The sequence below is a fragment of the Schistocerca gregaria genome, chromosome 3, assembly GCF_023897955.1.
Source record: "Schistocerca gregaria isolate iqSchGreg1 chromosome 3, iqSchGreg1.2, whole genome shotgun sequence".
NCBI classification, from domain to species: domain Eukaryota; kingdom Metazoa; phylum Arthropoda; class Insecta; order Orthoptera; family Acrididae; genus Schistocerca; species Schistocerca gregaria.
In genome coordinates this window covers 786440023-786462070 of record NC_064922.1, presented here as the reverse complement: position 1 = coordinate 786462070, position 22048 = coordinate 786440023, and the positions used below count along the sequence as shown (strand labels likewise).

At 44.6% G+C, this 22048-nt stretch overlaps 1 protein-coding gene across 1 annotated transcript in view; it reads right to left on the bottom strand.

Moving 5' to 3' along the window:
• LOC126354232 (dnaJ homolog subfamily C member 16) overlaps positions 1-22048 on the bottom strand; it is a 162753-nt gene that overhangs the window by 99398 nt on the left and 41307 nt on the right. Inside the window, exon 6 of the mRNA XM_050003727.1 lies at positions 2381-2582. Within this exon, the coding sequence (XP_049859684.1) occupies positions 2381-2582 (202 nt within the window). The remainder of the gene's footprint in view (positions 1-2380; positions 2583-22048) is intronic.

The window sequence follows — 22048 nt, the reverse complement described above, 5'->3', positions numbered from 1 at the left end:
TTTACACATACACACCACTGTTCTTGGTCATTACATGAAGGACACTGACCATTACATTATCCATGGTGAGAGGTAAAGCCTGAAATTTATTATTCCTTGCACACTCTTGACACTGCAGATCTAGGAATATTAGATTCCCTAACGATTCCTGAAACGGACACTGCCATGCACTAATCACATTGGAACCTTTTGACACGAAACATCTGAGTACAAATGACAGAGTAGCCAATGCATCTTTCATACCTCATCTACACGATACTACTGCCATCTGTATGTGAGAAAATCACCATCCCATGATTTTTGTCACCTCAGCATATATAACCAGTAGGGACAATAGAAAACAGAGCCACAGAATTAATAATATTTCTAATTATAGCTTATGCAAATGGTACAGAACAGAAAGTCGCTAATATCTGTCAATGTACTCCCCGCCATGCACTGTACATCAGCTTGCAGTGTACATATGTAGACAGACGTGTACACAAGATACAGTCGCTCACAAAGAAAGCAAATCTAAAAGTTTTTTTAATACTGTGTACAGAATATATACACACATAAAAAAGTTGTGCATCACCTCGGTTCCTAGAACTCCTGAAGACAGACATTGACTGTGGATATTGTATCACAGACACAGTCCCTTTGACTGACCAGATATGTCGCTATACAAGCCGAAAGATGTAAACAACCATGCAGGAGCAGCACCTGTTAGATGGAGGGGGTCCGACAGTCGATCAGTTCCAGTCATTCCACCAGGAAAGAGGTACATGGCTCGTGTTGTCTGTAGTTCAATCATGCCTAGGCGGTCAATACCGCGGTTCGAACGTGTCCGCATTGTTACTTTGTGCCAGAAAGGGCTCCCAGGTGTCTCGGAGTGAACCTCCCAACATCCATGGCGAGGTGCATCTTTGCAACCACGACACCATACAGTGCGTTACAGATGGGCCCAACAACATGCCAAATAGACCGCTACAGATTGGCGCCACGTTCTCTTCACCGATCAGTTCGATCGTGTCCGCATTGTTACTTTGTGCCAGAAAGGGCTCCCAGGTGTCTCAGAGTGAACCTCCCAACATCCATGGCGAGGTCAATCTTTGCAACCACGACACCATACAGTGCGTTACAGATGGGCCCAACAACATGCCAAATAGACCGCTACAGATTGACCGCTACAGATTGGCGCCACGTTCTCTTCACCGATGAGTATCGCATATGCCTTCAACCAGACAGTCGTCCGAGACGTGTTTGAGGGCAACCCGGTCAGGCTGAATGCCTTAGACACGATGTCAAGCGAGTGCAGCAAGGTGGAGGTTCCCTGCTGTTTTAGGGTGGTATTATGTGTGGCCAATGTACACCGTTGGTGGCCATGAAAGGCGCTGTAACGGCTGTACAATACACATATTGGCAAGGCATTTGTCTTCATGGACGATAATTTGCATCTTGCGAATGACTCCCTTCAGGATAATGGCATCACTCGACTAGAGTGCCCAGCATGTTCTCCAGACATGAACCCTATCAAACATGCCTGGAATAGATTGAAAAGGGCTGTTTATGGATGACGTGATCCCCCAACCACTCTGAGGGATCTAAGCCAAATTGCTGTTGAGGAGTGGGACAATCTACACCAACAGTGCCTTGATGAAATTGTGGATAGTATGCCACAGCAAATAAGGCATGCATCAATGCAAAAGGATGTGCTACTGGGTATTAGAGACACCAGTGTGTGCAGCAATCTGGACCACGACCTTTGAAGGTCTCACTGTATGGTGGTACAACATGCAATGTGTGGTTTCTATGAGCAATAAAAAGGGTGGAAATGATGTTTATGTCGATCTCTATTCCAATGTTCTGTACAGGTTCTGGAGCTCTCAGAACTGAGGTGATATAAAACCTTTTTTATGTTTGTTGTACAGAATTAAACAAAATAATCCTCCAGGAAAAAGTTTTGCTGACAGTGGTCTGACTGCACTGTAGCACTTTGTATGCCTGATTGTTCTAACACAACATTAAAAATTTTTATTTATGAATTCTTTCAAGACTAGAACACTGAATGTTTTAAGTGTCATTTTTTCATGCAGGCTGATAAAATATTGATATCTATATCCATCTACAAACAAATGTTTAGACCTTTATTTTCTGTAATATTGAGCGTACTTATTAACTCTCATTCCTGATACCTAAATATTCCAAAACTTCTTTAAAACGCTACTCCAGCAATCCTTACATAGTTTTGCAAGACCAGTCTCCAAAATGTTAACCCCACATAAAGTCACTGTAAATGCATAAAAAACAGTAAACTGTATAAGAATTCTTATCTTTTTCAAATCAAGACATCAGAATGATTACAGTAATGTTACAAAGAAATCTAGGATTAGCATCTGACCTGTGAAGACAATCTGGGAAGCATTAGATATTTGTTACTATTAATAATATCCTGCATTGTTTTTATTGGCATGTCTGACATACTCAGACTTGCAACTGGACGATCAATATTTTCATTGAAAAGCAATAGAGTATCAATATCACTAGGAACTTTGTACTTCTTTTGAACAGATCCAGTGGCAGGAGAATTCAGTTGCACAAACCTGAAAAGAGAAAAAAAGATTAACAACAATATGTTAATAGTTATTAAGATGCTGCCAAATACAAGAAATTGAATTTGCTACTTTGATAAATATACATTGTCCAGTCACATTAATATGATCATCTCTCAAAACCTGAATGACCACCTTTTGCAACTTGAGATATGCAGGAAGGCAGTCACGGTTCTGAGAGAGATTGAGAGGGATGTGGCACCATGCTGACTCCAGTGCTATGGCCAGCTGCATTACGTTTCTCAGTTGAGGACCAATGATGCAAAGAGCTCGGGTGAGGTAGTTCCACAGATTCTCAACTGGGTTTAAATCTGGGTAGTTTGGTGGCCAAGGGTGTATAGTACTCGCCCTGGTGCTCTTTGAACCACACATATACACTGCAAGCTGCGTGACATGTTGCACTGTCCTGCTAGTAGATCCCACTGAGCCGAGGAAAAACAGACTGCATGTAGGGGTGAACTTGGTCCACAAGGATAGATGCATACATGTGTTGATCCACTGTGCCATCCAGAATGACGAACTAACCCAGAGAGTTCCATGAAAACATTCCCCAGACCATACACTTCCGCCTGGTTGTAAGGCATTTGCTTTATGACATTTCATGCTATATACACCACACGTCTGTACAATTGAGCATAAAATGTGATTCTTCGGAAAAGGTAACCTGTCACCATTCAATGAACATGTAGTTGTGGTATTAGCGTGCAAATTTCAGCCTTTGTTGCTGATGACAAGCAGTCAGCATGGGTGCATGAACCAGGTGTCTGCTGTGACGGCTCATGCACAGCAACGTTCACTGAGGAGACACTGCTGGTAGACGCTTGGTTAATCTGAGTGGTCAGTTGCTCAACCAATTGCACATCTATTCACTTATACACATCTCCGCAGCCGTCGGTCATCCCTGTCATCTATGGGCTTAGGCAGTTGCCTTGGCGCCAGTTTTGGACATCACCCTTTCGCCATCATTGCATACGAGGGGGACCCAAAAATAACCGGAATTTCTTTCTAGAAAGCATATACTTTATTGTTTTCAAATACAACCTTCATCTCCTTCGAAGTACTCTCCATTAGCATTAATACACTTGTCAAAATGTTCATTCCAGTTTTTGAAGCACCTTTTAAATTCGTCCTCTTTGATACCTGCTAGCACTTTCATGACATTGCGTTTTACGTCTTCCACATCCACAAAACGCTTCTCTCTCAAGTCTCTTTTCATCCTTGGGAATAGGAAGAAGTCTGAGAGTGCTAGATCCGACAAATAGGGCAAGTGGGTCAAGGTAGTCGTCTTCACTGAGACCAAAAACTGGCCAACACTGAGAGCCGTGTGTGCGGAAGTGGTGTTGTGATGTGGGTACCACATGCCAGAATCCAACAAAGCTGGACGTTTTCGTGGCAAACTTCTGCGAAGTCGTTTCATAGCCTCCAAATAAAATTGTTGGTTTACTGCCTGGTTTTCAGGGACAAATTCAGAGTGTACGATCCCTTTGATGTCAAAAAAAGACAGATCAACATCATTTTCACATTTGATTTCACTTGTTGAGCTTTTTTTGGTCGACGTGAGCCAGGTGACTTCCATTGTGATGATTGTTGTTTACTTTCTGGATCGTACCCATAGCACCACGACTCACCACCTGTAATGATTTTGTTGAAAAAAATGTGGATCATCTTTGAATGCATGCTTCATTTCAAGAAAGGCTTGAACGCGACGATCCCTTTGATCTCTGGTAAGAAGCTTTGGCACGAATTTTGGTACCACTCTTCGCATCCCCAAATCAATTGTCAAGATGCGCTAAATTGAGCTCAGGGACAACCTGGACAAGTTCTTGAGTTGCTTGATTGTATTGCGTCGATCTTCACTGATAAGATCACGGATTTTGTCGATGTTGTCTTCGCTTCAAGCAGTTGAAAGTTGACCGGAATGGGGCTGATCTTCAACCACCATTTCTCCATTTTTAAACTGAGAAAACCATTCGTACACCTGTGTTTTAATAAGAGCATGGTTTTTGTAGGCTGTCTGAATCATTGCAATAGTTTCTGCTGGTTTCTTGCCACACATGACACAAAACTTCATTGCCGCATGTTGTTCGTAAGAACTAACCACTTCCTCGTGTCACGTCTGCACTGTATGCACACTCAAAGAACTGCCAAAGAAACCGGACTTCTCACTGTTGGGTGACACCGCGTGGCAGAATGACTCAGCAGAGCTCCTACTGCAAGCCTCTGGCGGCACAACCTGCTACTACGAGTACGCAATGTATAGCTTTATGATTCCAATTACTTTTGGGTCCCCCCTCGTACTTCAGCCATGATGTAGGTGAACAGTTTACAAGCTTAGCTGTTTTGGAAATGCCTGAATGCCAATTATCAAGCCCTTCTGGACATCTGCTAAATTGCTCATTTCTGCGTTACAACGAATGCACTGTTTTCCGCATCCCCCAACATGTTTTATATACACCCTCCACAGCTAGTGCTGCCACCTGCCGTCACTGAGTGGCTATTTCTTGTTGACATTGAACATAGGCAGTGGCCTCATTAATGTTACTGGACAGTCTATATATTTTAGATACCACTGTAATGAAGACGAAAATAGAAATAAAGAATAAAAACTGAGTGATAACTGCTAAGCCACATCAAGATTTCCACACCTCTAAATGTGCAGCAGTGATGCAATGAATTGTTATGGGTCCCTATCAACCTGGTTGTCTCAACAATAAAGGCAAGTGTTATCAAGTTCACTATCAGGACCGATGTTCTGGAATCGGACTGTGTGTTGATCAAAGGAGACTTGAGAAGGATAAGAATTTAACATGTCTTCTGCAATGTAGACATTAGAGATTGAGCAGAAGCTCAATCCACCATATCAGCATTCACATACAGTGGTACAAGGAAACCACTGAAAACTTAAAATTTGGAGGAAATGATTGGGGCATATATCCAGAAATAAAAGTTGCACATTTTGCTCCATAAGTGACCAAAGTTTGAAAGCAAATAGCTACACGGCTAGAGGACAAATATAAGGATGTAGAGGCTTATCTCACTAGGGGTAAGATAGATACTGCCTACAGGAAAATTAAAGAGACCTTTGGAGAAAAGAGAAACACTTGTATGAACATCAAGAGCTCAGATGGAAACCCAGTTCTAAGCAAAGAAGGGAAAGCAGAAAGGTGGAAGGAGTATATAGAGGGTCTATACAAGGGTGATGTACTTGAGGACAATATTATGGAAATGGAAGAGGATGTAGATGAAGATGAAATGGGAGATACAATACTGCGTGAAGAGTTTGACAGAGCACTGAAAGACCTGAGTCGAAACAAGGCCTCCGGAGTAGACAACATTCCATTAGAATTACTGACAACCTTGGGAGAGCCAGTCCTGACAAAACTCTACCATCTGGCGAGCAAGATGTATGAGACAGGCGAAATACCCTCAGATTTCAAGAAGAATATAATAATTCCAGTCCCAAAGAAAGCAGGTGTTGACAGATGTGAAAATTACCGAACTAACAGTTTAATAAGTCACAGCTGCAAAATACTAATGCGAATTCTTTACAGATGAATGGAAAAGCCGGTAGAAGCTGACCTCGGGGAAGATCAGTTTGGGTGCTATAGAAATATTGGAACACGTGAGGCAATACTGACCTTAAGACTTATCTCAGAAGAAAGATTAAGGAAAGGCATACCTACATTCCTAGCATTTGTAGACTTAGAGAAAGCTTTTGACAATGTTGACTGGAACACTCTCTTTCAAATTCTGAAGGTGGCAGGGGTAAAATATAGGGAGCGAAAGGCTATTTATAACTTGTACAGAAACCAGATGGCAGTTATAAAAGTCGAAGGACATGAAAGGGAAGCAGTGGTTGGGAAGGGAGTGAGACAGGGTTGTAGCCTCTCCCCAACATTGTTCAATCTGTATATTGCGCAAGCAGTAAAGGAAACCGAAGAAAAATTCGGTGTAGGTATTAAAATCCATGGAGAAGAAATAAAAACTTTGAGGTTCGCTGATGACATTATAATTCTGTCAGAGACAGTAAAGGACTTGGAAGAGCAGTTGAACGGAAAGGACAGTGTCTTGAGAGGAGGATATAAGATGAACATCAACAAAAGCAAAACGAGGATAATGAAATGTAGTCGAATTAAGTCAGGTGATGATGGTGGAAGTAGAGAGGATATAAAATGTAGACTGGCAATGGCAAGGAAAGCATTTCTGAAGAAGAGAAATTTGTTAACATCAAGTATAGATTCAAGTGTAAGGAAGTCATTTCTGAAAATATTTGTATGGAGTGTAATCATGTATGGAAGTGAAACATGGACGATAAATAGTTTGGATAAGAAGAGAATAGAAGCTTTCGAAATGTGGTGCTACAGAAGAATGCTGAAGATTAGATGGGTAGATCACATAAGTAATGAGGAGGTATTGAACAGAATTGGGGAGAAGAGGAGTTTGTGGCACAACTTGACTAGAAGAAGGGATCGGATGGTAGGACATGTTCTGAGGCATCAAGGGATCACCAATTTAGTATTGGAGGGCACCGTGGAGGGTAAAAATCGTAGAAGGAGACCAAGAGATGAATACACTAAGCAGATTCAGAAGGATGTAAGTTGTGGTAGGTACTGGGAGTTGAAGAAGCTTGCACAGGATAGATTAGCATGGAGAGCTGCATCAAACCAGTCTCTGGACTGAAGACCGCAACAACAACAACAACAACAACAACAGCTACAGTGTGAGGCTACTTGGCATGAACATAAATATCATTAGAGAGACAGAACAGAGGCTCAGATTGACAAAAGTTGAGAAAGGTATTATTCTTTTCAAAGGCCTACCCCTAAAGTGATTGTGGGGAAACATAAAACACAGTTATTTATGATCAATGGGGAAATGAACATCGTTCCTCCCAATCTGAGACCAACGCTCAACCACTGTGCCACCTATCTTGGTAATATTATTGTAATATGGCTAAAAACAACCCAAGTGGCTATGACAGTGGAAGAGTAGTTGGCCAGCTTGAGATGAGTCACAGCAACACCACCATTTTCAAATGTAATTAAGAGTTGCAAAGAGTGTTTCCTCACGACTGGAGGAAGTTCCTTGCAAGTGTAAAGAGAGGGGCAAAACGTATTTTCTCGTAACTAAATTAAGTAGCTTTTGGAGAAGGAACAGCTGTGAATATGATTGTGGAGGTTGTAGAAGGTATAAAACACGTTACACAGACCAACTAGTGAATTTGAACAAGTTCGTCACTGCTCTGCATATCCCTCTCCCTCTCTCTTTTTCATTTTCTCTTGGCTTGTACACTTTTAACTGGTGTATTTAAACTTTTGTGGGTATGGACTTGTGGAAAAATGCCTAAATTCAGAGATTAAATAATGAAACAACAAACATGTGAATAACTTATTTAAAAAGGCAATCACTCGTTTATTCAAAGTATTTTGCATATGATGCAAATATGATGTATTAGCATCAAATTTGGGAGGTTTGTATGTATGTCTGTTCCTGTCGCATGATATAAAAAAGTGACTATCGACTTCATTTTCCTACCCATCTCATAGGTGACCTGTGACGAAAGCACAGTGTCCAGTAGAATGGGCAGATGGCAGCATAATGTGTTTCAACAATCGCCACTAACTGCCACGCCAGACTACTGTGATGGACGGGACGTAATGATAGAGCTAACAGTACTGGTCACTGACAATGTTCTACGATGAATCTCAGTTTACATTTTGAGATATTCCAAACACGATCTAGTGTGGAAGCAATGAAGAACGTACTGAATTGTGACAATTACAATGAATCTTGAGCCATGGTCTAGGTGGGATCATAATCAGTGTAAGAGCTACATGGTTGGAAGGATATGTTTGATTTTTCTGAGGCATACTGGATACTTGTATAGGTTCCACTATCAGGTGGATGACAACTTCTATACCAATGTTCTTAACATAGTGATCAGTAAGAACATTAAGTCAGAGGAGTGCCCTGCAAATTTGTCATATATATATATATATATATATATATATATATATATATATATATATATATATATATATATATAATAGAAAAACTTCCACATGGGAAAAATATATTAAAAACAAAGATTCCAAGACTTACCAAGCGGGAAAGCGCCGGTAGATAGGCACAATAAATAAAACACACAAACACACACAGAATTTCTAGCTTTCGCATCCGACGGTTGCTTCTTCAGGAAAGAGGGAAGAAGCAACCGTCGGATGCGAAAGCTAGAAATTCTGTGTGTGTTTGTGTGTTTTATTTATTGTGCCTATCTACCGGCGCTTTCCCGCTTGGTAAGTCTTGGAATCTTTGTTTTTAATAACAAAATCTCTGCAGAAATCAACTGTGAGGTCATCAATACTAAATAACATTCAACACGAGAACACACACAACCTCTGTCAGCTGCTACAACTTTTTTTTTTCCAGGCATGCACCATACCGGCAGTAAGTGGAATCAACGTATGTGTCAGTTGCAAAGTGGAGGAAGTACGTCGTCGTCGTCTTCTTCTTCTTCTTCTTCAGTCCAAAGACTGGTTTGATGCAGGTCTCAATGATGTTCTATCCAGTACACGCCTCTTCATCTCCAAAGAACTACTGCAACGTACGTCCTCCTGAATCTGCTTACTGTACTCATATCTTGGTCTCCCTTTACAATGTTAACCCCCACACTCCCTCCAGTACTACATTGACGATCTCTTGATGCCTCAGAATGTGTCCTACCAACCGATCCCTTCTTTTAGTCAGGTTTCACCACAAATTTCTCTCCTTCCAAATTCTATTCAGAACCTCCTCATTAGTTATGTGATCCACCCATCTAATCTTCACATTTGTCTGTAGCTCCACATTTCAATAGCTTCTATTCTCTTCTTGTTTAAACTGTTTATCATCCATGTTTCACTTCCATACATGGCCACACTCTACACAAATACTTTCAGAATGGACATCCTGACACTTCCATCTATACACTATGTTAACTAATTTCTCTTTTTCAGAAACGCTTTTCCTGCTGTTGCCAGTCTACATATTATATCCTCTCTACTTTGGCCATAATCAGTTATTTAGCTCCACAAATAGCAAAACTCATCTACTGCTTGAAGTGTCTCATTTTCTAATCTAATCCCCTCAGCATCGCCTGATTTAATTTGACTACATTCCATTACCCTCATTTTGCTTTTGTTGATATTCACCTTATATCCTCCTTTCAGGACACTGTCCATCCTGTTCAACTGCTCTTCTAGGTCCTTTTCAGTCTCTGACAGAATTACAATGTCATCGGCAACCCTCTAATTATTTTTTTTTTTTTTTTCCTTCCTCTGCATGGGTTTTATTCCTATTTCAAATTTTTCTTTTGTTCCCTTTACTGCTTTACTAACTCATTGACAAATTTAGATAAAACTGTACCAGTGAAACGAGTCAGGAACTTCAGCTAACACAATGCGAATACATTTGTCTCAAGACTAAATGAAACATCCTGGTCTTTCAGCAAGCAGTACTCAGTAAACACGAACTACAATGCTTTTGTTTAAGAATTCATGAGTGTTTTTGATGAATGCTTCCCCTTCATAACAGCATATGACAAAAACTGTAAAAATAACTCATGGATAACAGAAGGCATCAGGAGCCAAGTAGAAATTCTTGGGTAACATAAGAGATATCAGTTTGATTGATAACAGGAGAAAATATAACAATGCAGTAAATGAAGCAGGTGAAAGGTAATACAAAAGACTAAAAAATGAGATTGACAGGAAGTACAAAATGGCTAAGCAGGAATAATGGGAGGACAAATATAAGAGTGTAAAAACATATATCACTAGGGGAAAGCTAGAAGCCGCCTGCAGAAAAATTAAAGAGGCCTTTGCAAAAAAGGAACCACCTGTGTGAATATCAAGAGCTGAGATTGAAAATCAGCCTTAAGTAAAGAAGGGAAAGCTGTAAGATGAAAGGAGCGTATGGGGGTTCTGCACAAGGAGATGTATTTGAGGGCAACATAACAGAAATGGAAGAGGACATAAATGATTATGGGATGGGACATACGATACTATGGGAAAAAAATTGACAGAGCACTGTACAAAAGGTGTAAAGTCACAACAAGAGCCTGCAAGTAGACGAGATTACATTCCAACTACTGATAGCCTTGGGAGAGCCAGCCATGACTAAACTCTTCCATCTGGGAGCAAGATGTATGAAATAGGCAAAATATCATCAGGCTTCAAGAAGAATGTAATAATTCTAATTCCAAGAAAGTAGTTGCTGACAGGTGGAAACATTACTGAATTGTCATTTTTATAAGTCATTGTTACAAAATACTAACATGAAGTCTTTACAGAAGAATGGAAAAACTGGTAGAAGCCGACCTCAGGGAAGATTACTTTGGATTCCAGAGAAATTTAGGAATGCACAAGGCAAAATGAAATGAGTGTGTGTCATTGGTTGGTTGGTTGATTGGGGTTGAAGGGACCAAACAGCAAGGTCATCAGTCCCTTGTTACAAAGACGGTCAGTTCCGACAGAGGGACAGCTCAGAAGAGTCAAAAACAATAAAAGGTAAAAGGTAAAAGGCTAAAAAAGTGCAGTTGTGTCGTCAATGATAAAAACACAAGGAGGGAAGTCAGTAAATGGGCAAACGCAAGAGAGGAAATATCCCACCTGTGAAGCAGTACAAGCAAGACCACATGCTATTTAAAAGCGTTCAACCGCCAGAGTGTAAAAGGGCGGATTGTAAAAGGGATTAAACAAACCTAAAAGGCGATAAAAACAGTAAAAGGGAAAAAAGAAGGAACATGGCCAGGGAGGGGAGTCAGGAATCTCCAAGCACAGCCTACAGTGGGAGACATCCCAACCCTCACCGCCCTGCCCCTACTCCAGAGGGAGATGAAAATCCTTAAAACTGAGAATAAAAACCACTTTCACGGAGGAAACTGAGAACCAGTTCAACCATCCGGGAATCGTCTGCTAATATTAAGGGTAAAGTGCTGGGAAGTCTGTACTTAGTACGCAGAGCTAAAAGAAGGGGGCATTCCACCAAAATGTGGGCCACTGACTGGAAAGCTCCACAACCACAAAGTGGGGGTGGCTCACCACGCAAAAGAAAACCATGGGTCAGCCTGGTATGGCCGATGCGAAGACGACAGAGGGTGGTTGAGTCCTTTCGCGAGAGGCGTAAGGAAGAACGCCATGGGACAGGTGTCACCTTAATCGTACGAAGTTTATTAGACAAGGAGGTAGCCTCCCAGGATGCGGCCCATGATTGCGCAAAGTGGGATTTGAGATGAAGCCGTAAATCCGCCACAGGAGGGGTGACAGGGAATGGGGGGTAAGAGACTGCTCCCCCAGCCAAACGATCAGCAAGCTCATTTCCTTGGATGCCCACATGGCCAGGGACCCAAAGGAAGCTAACAGAACAAGCAGCATGGTGGAGATCAGCGAGATGGTCATGGATGGAGGAGACCAAGGGATGACGGGAGAAACACTGGTCAAGTGCCTGAAGGCCACTCATTGAGTCTGTACATAACAAAACGCGATTGAGCTTGGACTGTTTAATAAAGGCCAGGGCCCGGGAGACCGCCATCAATTCCGCAGTGAACACCCCACATGCATTTGGCAGGAGATGATTTTCCATGCCTACAGAGGAGGTGAAGGCATAGCCCACACGATCAGCAGATTTAGAGCCATCAGTGTAAAAAACAACAGCATCCCGAAACTCAGATAAAATGCGGCGGAAAAAACAACGGAACACCATCGGGGGAACGGAATCTTTCGGACCTCGGCAGAGATCCATCCGAACTCGGGGCCGAGGAACTAACCAAGGAGGTGTGTTGGGGAGGGAACGTGGGATACAGGAAAAGGAAGGAAGCTGAAAATCACGGCGAAGAGACGCTAGGCGGAGCCCAACCGGTAAACCCGCCCGAGGGCGGGAGTCAGGTGGGCGACTTCCTTGGGCAGGGAACAGGATAGAATAGGAAGGATGAGTGGGAGAGGAACGGACAGCGATTGCATACGAAACCAGAAGCTGGGAGCGCCGAACGGAAAGGGGGGGGATCCCAGCCTCAATCAGGAGACTATCTACAGGGCTAGTCGGGAAGGCACCGATGGCCAAACGGATACCACGATGGTGGACCGGATCCAAGAGGTGCAATGTAGAAGGGGCAGCTGAACCGTAAACTTGACAACCATAGTCCAAGCGAGACAACACTAAGGCCCGATAAAGGTGGAGGAGAGTGGAACGGTCAGCACCCCAAGAGGTGTGGGCAAGGAAGCGAAGGACGTTTAGTTTACGGAAACATCCTATCTTCAGGCGTCTGATATGAGGCAGCCAAGTGAGCTTGTTGTCGAAAAGAAGGCCAAGGAAACGAAACTGTGGGACCACAGGTAATCGTTGTGCATTGAGATAGAGCTCTGGATCGGGGTGGACTGTCACACGGCGACAAAAGTGGACCACTCGCGATTTTAAAGGAGAAAACTGAAATCCGTGTGAGATGGTCCATGCAGAGGCACGCCGTATAGCACCCTGGAGCTGACGCTCTGCAGCGGCCATCGAAGAGGAACTAACCCAAATGCAGAAATCATCCACATACAGAGCAGGAGTGACCAAAGGACCGACGGAGGCCACAAGTCCATCTATAGCAATGAGGAACAGAAGTACACTCAATACGGAACCCTGAGGGATGCCATTCTCCTGGGTTCGCGGAGAACTTAAAACTGTACCAACCCTAACCCTAAACGAGCGATGAAACAAGAACTGGCGGATAAAAATCGGGAGTGGGCCCCGAAGACCCCACTCATGAAGTGTAAGTAAGATATGATGGCGCCAAGCCGTATCATAGGCCTTGCGAAGGTCGAAAAATACAGCAACCAAATGGCGGCGCTGGGAAAAGGCCTGCCGAACTGCGGATTCCAAGCGAAGTAAATGATCGATCGGAGACCGTCCCTCTCGGAAGCCACACTGGTAAGGGGACAACAGACGCCGAGATTCGAGGACCCAAGTGAGCCGACGGGCTACCATCCGTTCAAGTAACTTACAAACAACGTTCGTCAGACTAATTGGCCGATAGCTGTCGACGAACAGGGGGTTCTTACCGGGCTTAATGACGGGAACCACGATGCTATCCCTCCATTGAGAAGGGAAGTCACCCTGGAGCCAAATACGGTTAAATACCTGGAGAAGAAGTCGCTGTTGTGGAGCACTGAGATGTTGAAGCAGTTGGTTATGAATGAAGTCTGGGCCAGGGGCCGTATCATGAGAAGAGGAGAGTGCGGAAAGAAGTTCCCATTCAGTAAAAGCGTCGTTGTATGATTCTGACTGGCTGGGGGTAAAACATAAGGCGGAAGCTTCGGCCCGCTGTTTCTGGGGAAGGAAAGCAGCCGGATAGGAGGCTGATGCCGACGCTGTTGCAAAATGGGTCGCAAGGTGTTCCGCGAGAATCAACGGGTCCGTGCAAAGGCCATCCGGGAGGTGAAGACCCGGGAGGGTAGACTGCCGATGGCAACCTTGGAGAGAGCGAAGTGTAGCCCATACCCGCGACAGAGGGACAGCAGAACCGAGGGAAGAAACAAAGCGTTCCCAACACATCCGTTTGCTCCGTTTGATTAAGTAACGGGCCCTTGCGCGAAGGCGTTTAAAGGTAATAAGATTGGCAACGGATGGATGCCTCTTAAGGTGTTGCAAAGCTCGACGGCGATCACGGATAGCAACGGCAATGTCCGAACTCCACCAAGGGACCTGCCGGCGGCGAAATGGTCCAGATGAGCGCGGGATAGCAAGGCTAGCAGCGTGAACAATCGCGTCAGACATGTCACGTATGACATCATCAATACCATCCGACAATGAGGGAGAAAAAACGACCTGTGCAGTATACAGAGGCCAATTGGCACGTTGGAAGGACCAACGAGGTGATCTGTCCATGGGGGAGCGGGAAGGGAGCGAGAGAATCAACGGGAAGTGGTCACTATCGCAAAGGTCGTCGTGCGGTGACCATTGTAGGGAAGGGAGGAGGGAGGGAGAAGAGAGAGAAAGATCAATGGCAGAAAAGCTACCATGACCGGCACTGAAATGGGTAGGGGAGCCATCGTTAAGAAGGCACAAGTCGTGGTCGGTAATAAACTGGTCAATGAGATGACCCCGACTAGATGGAAATGCACTGCCCCACAAGGGATGATGTGCATTAAAATCGCCAAGTATAAGGAAGGGAGGAGGAAGTTGCTGAAGGAGGGCACTTAAGGAGGCAGGTGTAGGAGTTCTGTCAGGAGGGAGATACAGATTGCAAATTGTGACTCCAGAGTCCAGGTGGATCCTAACAGCAACTGCTTCCAATGTAGTTTGGAGAGGAATCCACGTGCTGGCAATGTCCGTTCGGACCAACGTGCAAACTCCGCCAGACGCCCGTAGGGGGCCGACCCGATTTCGACAGAAAGCACGGAAGCCACGGAGGGTTGGTGAGTGACCACCAGTAAAATGAGTTTCTTGTAGAACCACACAAGCCGCAGAGTAAAACGAAAGAAGGGATTGCAACTCCGGTAGGTGACGGTAATAGCCATTACAGTTCCATTGGATAGCCAAAGAACGATGAGTCAATTGGGGGGTGAACAGGCTAATGTCAGTCATGCCGGTGGGTCACCACCCGTCACCGACAAGGAGGGGGCGACATCCATGAATAACAGGTCAGAGTTAGGTTGTGAAGATGGGGACGAGACCTCTGGCGATACCAGAGACTCCTTGTCCCGGGACTTGTGCTTCTTCTTTCTTTCTGTTTGGGATCGTGGAGGGCTGTGCAACAAAATGGAGCCAGCCACAGCAAGATCGGGAACAGAAAGAGAGCGGGCGATCTGGGGGCCCGCAGACCGTGGTTCTCGTGGTGGCCGCGTGGCAGCAGACCTTTGGCCTGGAAGGTGCCGGGAAGGGGGATCCCGCGAGGGGCGCCCATGACCGGCAGACGCCGAAGAAGCAGGACACTTCTCCAGCCGGGGAGAGGAAGCGGTGCCCGGGGGGGATGGTGTGGGAACCGCAGGGGGAGGGGGGAGGAAAGGGGTTCGGGACTGGGGTAAGGAATGAGGAGGAGGAGGTGAAGATACTACTGAAGCATAACTAGTTGTCAGGGTCACTGGATGAAGGCGTGTATACTTTTTACGGGCCTCGGTATAGGTGAGACGATCAAGAGTCTTATACTCCTGTATCTTTTTCTCTTTCTGATACACTGGGCAATCCAGTGACCGTGAAGAATGATTCCCACGACAATTTACGCACACAGGAGGGGGAACACAGGAACTTCCCTCATGGAACGGATGTCCACAGTCACCACAGAGGGGGGCCTGCGAACAGCGCGAAGACATGTGGCCAAAACGCAAACACTTGAAACATCGCATAGGTGGTGGGATGTATGGCTTCACGTCACACCGATAGACCATAATCTTGACCTTCTCAGGGAGGGTGTCCCCTTCAAAGGCCAAGATAAAGGCACCAGTGTCAACGCGGTTGTCCTTCGGACCCCTCTGAACCCGCCGAACAAAGTGAACCCCCCGCCGGCTTAGATTGTCCCGAAGTTCCTCATCAGATTGAAGGAGGAGGTCTCTATGGAAAATTACACCTTGCACCATGTTCAAGGACTGGTGTGGGGTAATTGACACAGGAATCGTACCAAGATGGGTACAGGCAAGGAGAGCTGCAGACTGGGTAGCTGAAGCGGTTTTAATCAACAGTGACCCAGACCGCATCTTGCTGATAGAGTCCACCTCGCCAAACTTGTCTTCGATGTGTTCAACAAAAAACATAGGTTTCGTATGAGTAAAAGTATCCCCATCAGTTCTGGCGCAAACCAGATAGCGAGGGAAAGGTTTCGCCCCCAGCCGACGAGCCTGGCCCTCCTCCCAGGGGGTAGCCACGGAAGGGAAGGCGGAAGGGGCAGAGGAAGCAGCACGTGAAGAATCTTTTCCAGTCAAAGAGACGGCCGGAGAACGGCCAGAGTTGTGGACTCTTATGCGTTTCATGAGCATAGTGTCCGCCCTGATACCACCCACTCCGATCAGGGGCTCTCCTCATGGGCGCCACCCAGCCACAGCAAGGACCGTCTGGCACGGCGGCCATTGCTGGGAGTTCCGATGCTCCAGGACGACAAGCAACCACTCCTAGGCTTACATGAGGAGGTCACAACTCAGGTATCAGACGTGTGATCCCTGTGTTTTCAGGGGGCTCAACCAAAAGGGTACATAGCGACCCCACCACACGGGCTGGCTACCGTGCTGGCTATGGACCCTAGCGTCAAACAACGACGTAAAGGAAACGATGGAATCAATGATGATGGCACACGCCGGAGACACTAGGTAAGGTGCTCTTCCCCAAATGGCTCACACTACGGAAGAAAATTTAGTGATGGAGGTCAAACCCCAGAGGGGACCAGAGAATACCAAACGGATGAAGGAATTACAGAACAAGGCCGAATTGCAAGGTCAACAGAACCAGGAGAATAGCAGGGCCAACATAAGGAAGGACACCATAAGTAGGGACACCAAGAGAGGGAGAGGAGAGGTCGGAGGGAAGGATGAAGGACAGGAAAGGAGGGGAAGGGAAAGGAAATGCAGCCCGGAAAAAGGAAGGAAGGCTGCAATAGCTCGGGGCCCCGTGCTCGCCACGCACGTACTCACGAAAGGACCGCGAGCCCCCTGGGGGGGTGTGTGTCATTGTTAGCCGGGAGGCGCCATCTGGCGAAGTTCGGTCCCCATGTGCAAGTCTTATTTCAGTCAACGCCACATTGGGCGACTTGTGCGACAGGGATGAGGATGAGATGATAATGATGACAATACAACACCAAGTCCACAAGCGGAGAAAATCTCTAAGACAGCAGTTATAAGAGTCAAGGGACATGAAAGTGAAGCAATCGTTGAGAAGGGAGTGACACAGGGTTGTAGTGTATCCCTGATTTTATTCAGTCTGTACATTGAGCAAGCAGTAGAGAAAAAACAAAAAAAATGGAGTCGAAATTAAAGTTCAGGGATAATAAATAAAAACTTTGGGGTTTGCTGATGACACTGTAATTCTGTCAGAGACAGTGAAGGACTTAGAAGAGCGGATGAATAAATTTGACAGCGTCTTGAAAGGAGGATATAAGATTGACGATGAACCTTGCCATTGGTGTGGATGCCTGCGGGCCTCAGCAATATAGATAGCCATACCATAGGTGCAACCACAACGGAAGGGTATCTGTTGAGAGGCCAGACAAACATGTGGTTCCTGAAGAGGCACAGCAACCTTTTCGGTAGTTGCAGGGGCAACAGTCTGGACAATTGACTGAACTGCCCCTTGTAACATCAACCAAAACGGCTTTGCTGTGCTGGTACTGCAGACAGCTGAAAGCAAGGGGAAACTACAGCCATAATTTTCCCGAAGGCATGCAGCTTTACTGTATGGTTAAATGATGATGGCATCCTCTTGGGTAAAATATTCCGGAGGTAAAATAGTCCCCCATTTGGTTCTCCGGGCAGGGACTTCTCAGAAGGATGTCGTTATTAGGAGAAATAAAACTGGCGTTCTACGGATCGGACTGTGGAATGTGAGATCCCTTAATCGTGCAGGGGGTTGGAAAACTTAAAAATGGAAATGAATAAGTTAAAGTTAGATATAGTGGGATTTAGTGAAATTCAGAGGCAGGACGAACATGACTTCTGGTCTGGTGAATATAGGGCTATAAATACAAAATCAAATAGCGGTAATGCTGGAGTAGATTTAATAATGAACAAAAAATAGGAACACGGATAAGCTGCTATGAACAGCATAGTGAACGCATTATTGTAGCCACGATAGACACAAAGCCCACACCTACAACAGTAGCGCAAGTTTGCGAGGTGCTATCCAAAATTTTCGGGACTGGTGCTGCCATCTGTTGAAAACCTTACCTTTGAACCAATGGTCACCATCACCTTCGAAGTAGAAGGTGTGTTTTTTAAGTAAGTACTGTTTTGAAATAAAAAAAAGACGTGCTAAGATATCTCAGTAATTTTGTTTTTACATGAAAGCCTGTACCTTAATCTACGCACTGACGCCATTACAGTCTGATTCTTCCTTGTTTAGATTGTGTACTGAGTGTTTAGCATGCCTCCGATAATCATGAGTCCCGCCGACTGTGAAGTACGGGCGGTTATACGATTTCTTAGTGCCAAAGGCCTAAAAGTGATCAATATTCATTGTGAGATCTGTGCACTTTACGGAGAAAACATTATGAGTGATGGAATGGTAAGGAAGTGGGTGAGAGCATTTAAAGATGGCCGCACAAATGTGCATGATGAACAACAAAGTGGGCATCCTTCGATCGTTAATGAAAGTTTGGTGCAGGAAGTGGACAATAAGGTGAGAGAAAAGAGATGCTTTACGATTTCCTCCTTGCGGGATGACTTTCCTAATGTTTCTCGTAGTGTTTTGTACGGCATTGTGACCAAGTACTTGAATTACCGAAAACTGTGTGCATGTTGGGTACCGAAAATGTTGACGGATGTGCACAAAACCAAACGTTTAGACAGTGCATCGAGTTTCCTTGAGTGGTACCACAATGACGGTGATGATTTCTTAAGCCAAATTGTTACGGGCGGTGAAACATGGGTGGCCTACATCACACCAGAATCAAAGCAACAGTTCATGGAAGATGAGCAAGGGCATCGCTTTGCTGCAAGACAATGCCCGTCCGCACGTGGCAAATCAGACCAAAGATCTCATCACATCTTTTTGATGGGAAAACTCTAGATCATCCTCCGCACAGCCCAGATCTTGTGCCCAGTGACTACCATCTGCTCTTGCACTTGAAGAAACACCTGGGTGGACAGCATCTTCAAGACGATGACGAAGTCAAAACAGTGGTGATGCAGTGGTTACCAAGTCAGGAGGCAGGATTCTATGAGGAGGGTATTCAAAAACTGGTACAATGTCAGGACAATTGCCTCAATATTGACAGAAATTATGTAGAAAAGTAAATTAAGGTTCAGGCTTACATGTAAAAATAAAATTATTCAGGTATCTTAGCATGTCTTTTTTTCATTTCAAAACGGTACTTACTTAAAAAATATGCCTCATAGTTCCCTTCCATACGTACACACCGGTCTCAGTGCTTCTGCCACTGGTCAAGTGTTTCCTGAAAGTCCTGTTCTTTGAGGGTGTTTATCACTGCCAGCGATGCTTCTTGAATCCTCTCTAGAGTGTTGAACTAATGGCCTTTCAACTTGAGTTTCAGTTTTGGGATTAGCGCAACGTCGCAAGGTGCCAATCTGGCAAGTACGGTGGGTGAGGTACAACCGCCATGTTGTTTTTTGCCAAAAAGGTCCTAGTGAGCAAGGACCTGTGACAGAGCTTGTTGTCATGATGCAGCAGCAAGTTCCCTTGACATCAAAGTTCGGGCAGTTGTCGCCGCATGTTTTCATGGAGCCATCTCAAAAAGTCACAGTACTATACGAATTCACTGTTTGGTTGGGTGGGACGAATTCTTTGTGCACAATTCCCTTGGTATCAAAGAAAATGATGATCATGTTCTTCACTTTGCTCTTCACCTGTCTTGCTTTTTCGGGTCTTGGAGTGCCCAGGCTCTTCCACTAGGACGATTGTTGCTTTGTCTCTGGGTCATAACCATAAATCCAGCTCTCGTCGCCGGTGATAACCCATGACAAGAAGGCTGGATCATCAGATGCAGTCTGACGAAGGTCTGTGCACACTTCAACATGGCTGTGCCTTCTGATCAGATCCTTGGCACAAATTCTGCAGCGACACGATGCATGCCCAATTCGTCAGTCAACATTCATTGACATGTCTCATAACCAATACCCACTTCAATCTCAAGGTCTTGAATGGTTCAACGTCGATCTGCACGAACCAATTGTTGAAATTTGGCAACAACGTCTGGTGTTGTGCAGCTAACGGGCCTTCATCTTCAACATCTGTAAGGCCGGCCATGAACCGAGCATGCCACTCGCACATGCGTACTGCTCATGCTCTGTCCTCCAAAAACACTTGTTGAATCATTGCAAGGGTCTCCGTAGCACTTTTCCTGAGACTCGCACAGAATTTGAGTATTATGGAAATCACACGCAACATGTCCTCCCAGCTGAATGCCACTCTGCACATTGACTCCTAAGATATGCAGCTCTCGCCACCTTGCGGTGGAAAGATCTACTATTCCTACTTTCCAGATGGCAGCACCAGTCCCGAAAATTCTGGATTCCACCTCATATATGCCAGCTGGCTCCACAGATGATGAGATTGAAGAAATCTATGATGAGATAAAAGAAATTATTCAGATAGTTAATGGAGATGAAAATGTAACAGTCATGGGGGACTGGAATTCAATAATAGGAAAAGGAAGAGAAGGAAAAGTAGAAGGTGAATATGGGCTGCAGATAAGGAAGGAAAGAGAAAGCTGCCTGGTAGAATTTTGCACAGAGCATAACTTAATCATAGCTAACACTTGGTTTAAGAATCTTGAAAGAAGACTGTGCATGTGGAACAGACCTGGAGACACTGCAAGGTTTAGATTGATTATGTAATAGCATGATAGAGATTTAGAAACCAGGTTTTAAATCATAAGTCATTTCCAGGAGTAGATGTGGGTACTGACCACAATTAATTGGTTATGAACTGTAGATTAAAACTGAAGAAACTGCAAAAAGGTAGGGATTTAAGGAAATGGGACCTGGATAAACTGAAAAAAACCGAGAATGCAAAGTGTTTCGTAGGGAGTGTTAGGGAACAATTGACAAGAAGAAGGGAAAGGAATACAGTAGAAGAAGAATGGGTAGCTTTCAGAGATGAAATAGTGAAGGCAACATAGGACTGGAATACTGACAGTAAAATGTTGAGGTCTAGAATAAATCTTTGGGTAACACAAGAGCTACTGAAATTAATTGATGAAAGGAGAAAACATAAAAATGCAGTTAATGAAGTAGGTGAAAAGGAATGAAAATGCCTCAAAAATTCAATCTACATGAAATGCAGAATGGCTAAGCAGGAATAAGTAGAGGACAAATTTAAGGACTTAGAAGCATGTATCACTAGGGGTAAGATAGATACTGCCTACAAGAAAATTAAAGAGACATTTGGACAAAAGAGAACCACCTGTACAAATATCAACAGCTCAGAGGGAAAAGTAGTCCTAAACAAAGAAGGGAAAACAGAAAGGTGGGAGGAGTATATAGGGGGTCTACACAAGGGTGATATACTTGAGGGCAATGTTAGGGAAATGGAAGAGGACATAGATGAAAAATGAAATGGTAGATATGATACTGTAGAGGACTTTGACAGAGCATTGAAAGACCTAAGTTAAAACAAGGCCCAGGGAGTAGACAACATTCCATCAGAACTGATAGCCGTGGGAGAGCCAGCCATGACAACAAAACTCTTCCACCTGGTGAGCAAGATGTATGAGACAGGCAAAATACCCTCAGCACTCCAGCCCTTTCTTCCTGGAATCTCAAATGCCTATCAGCAGCAGC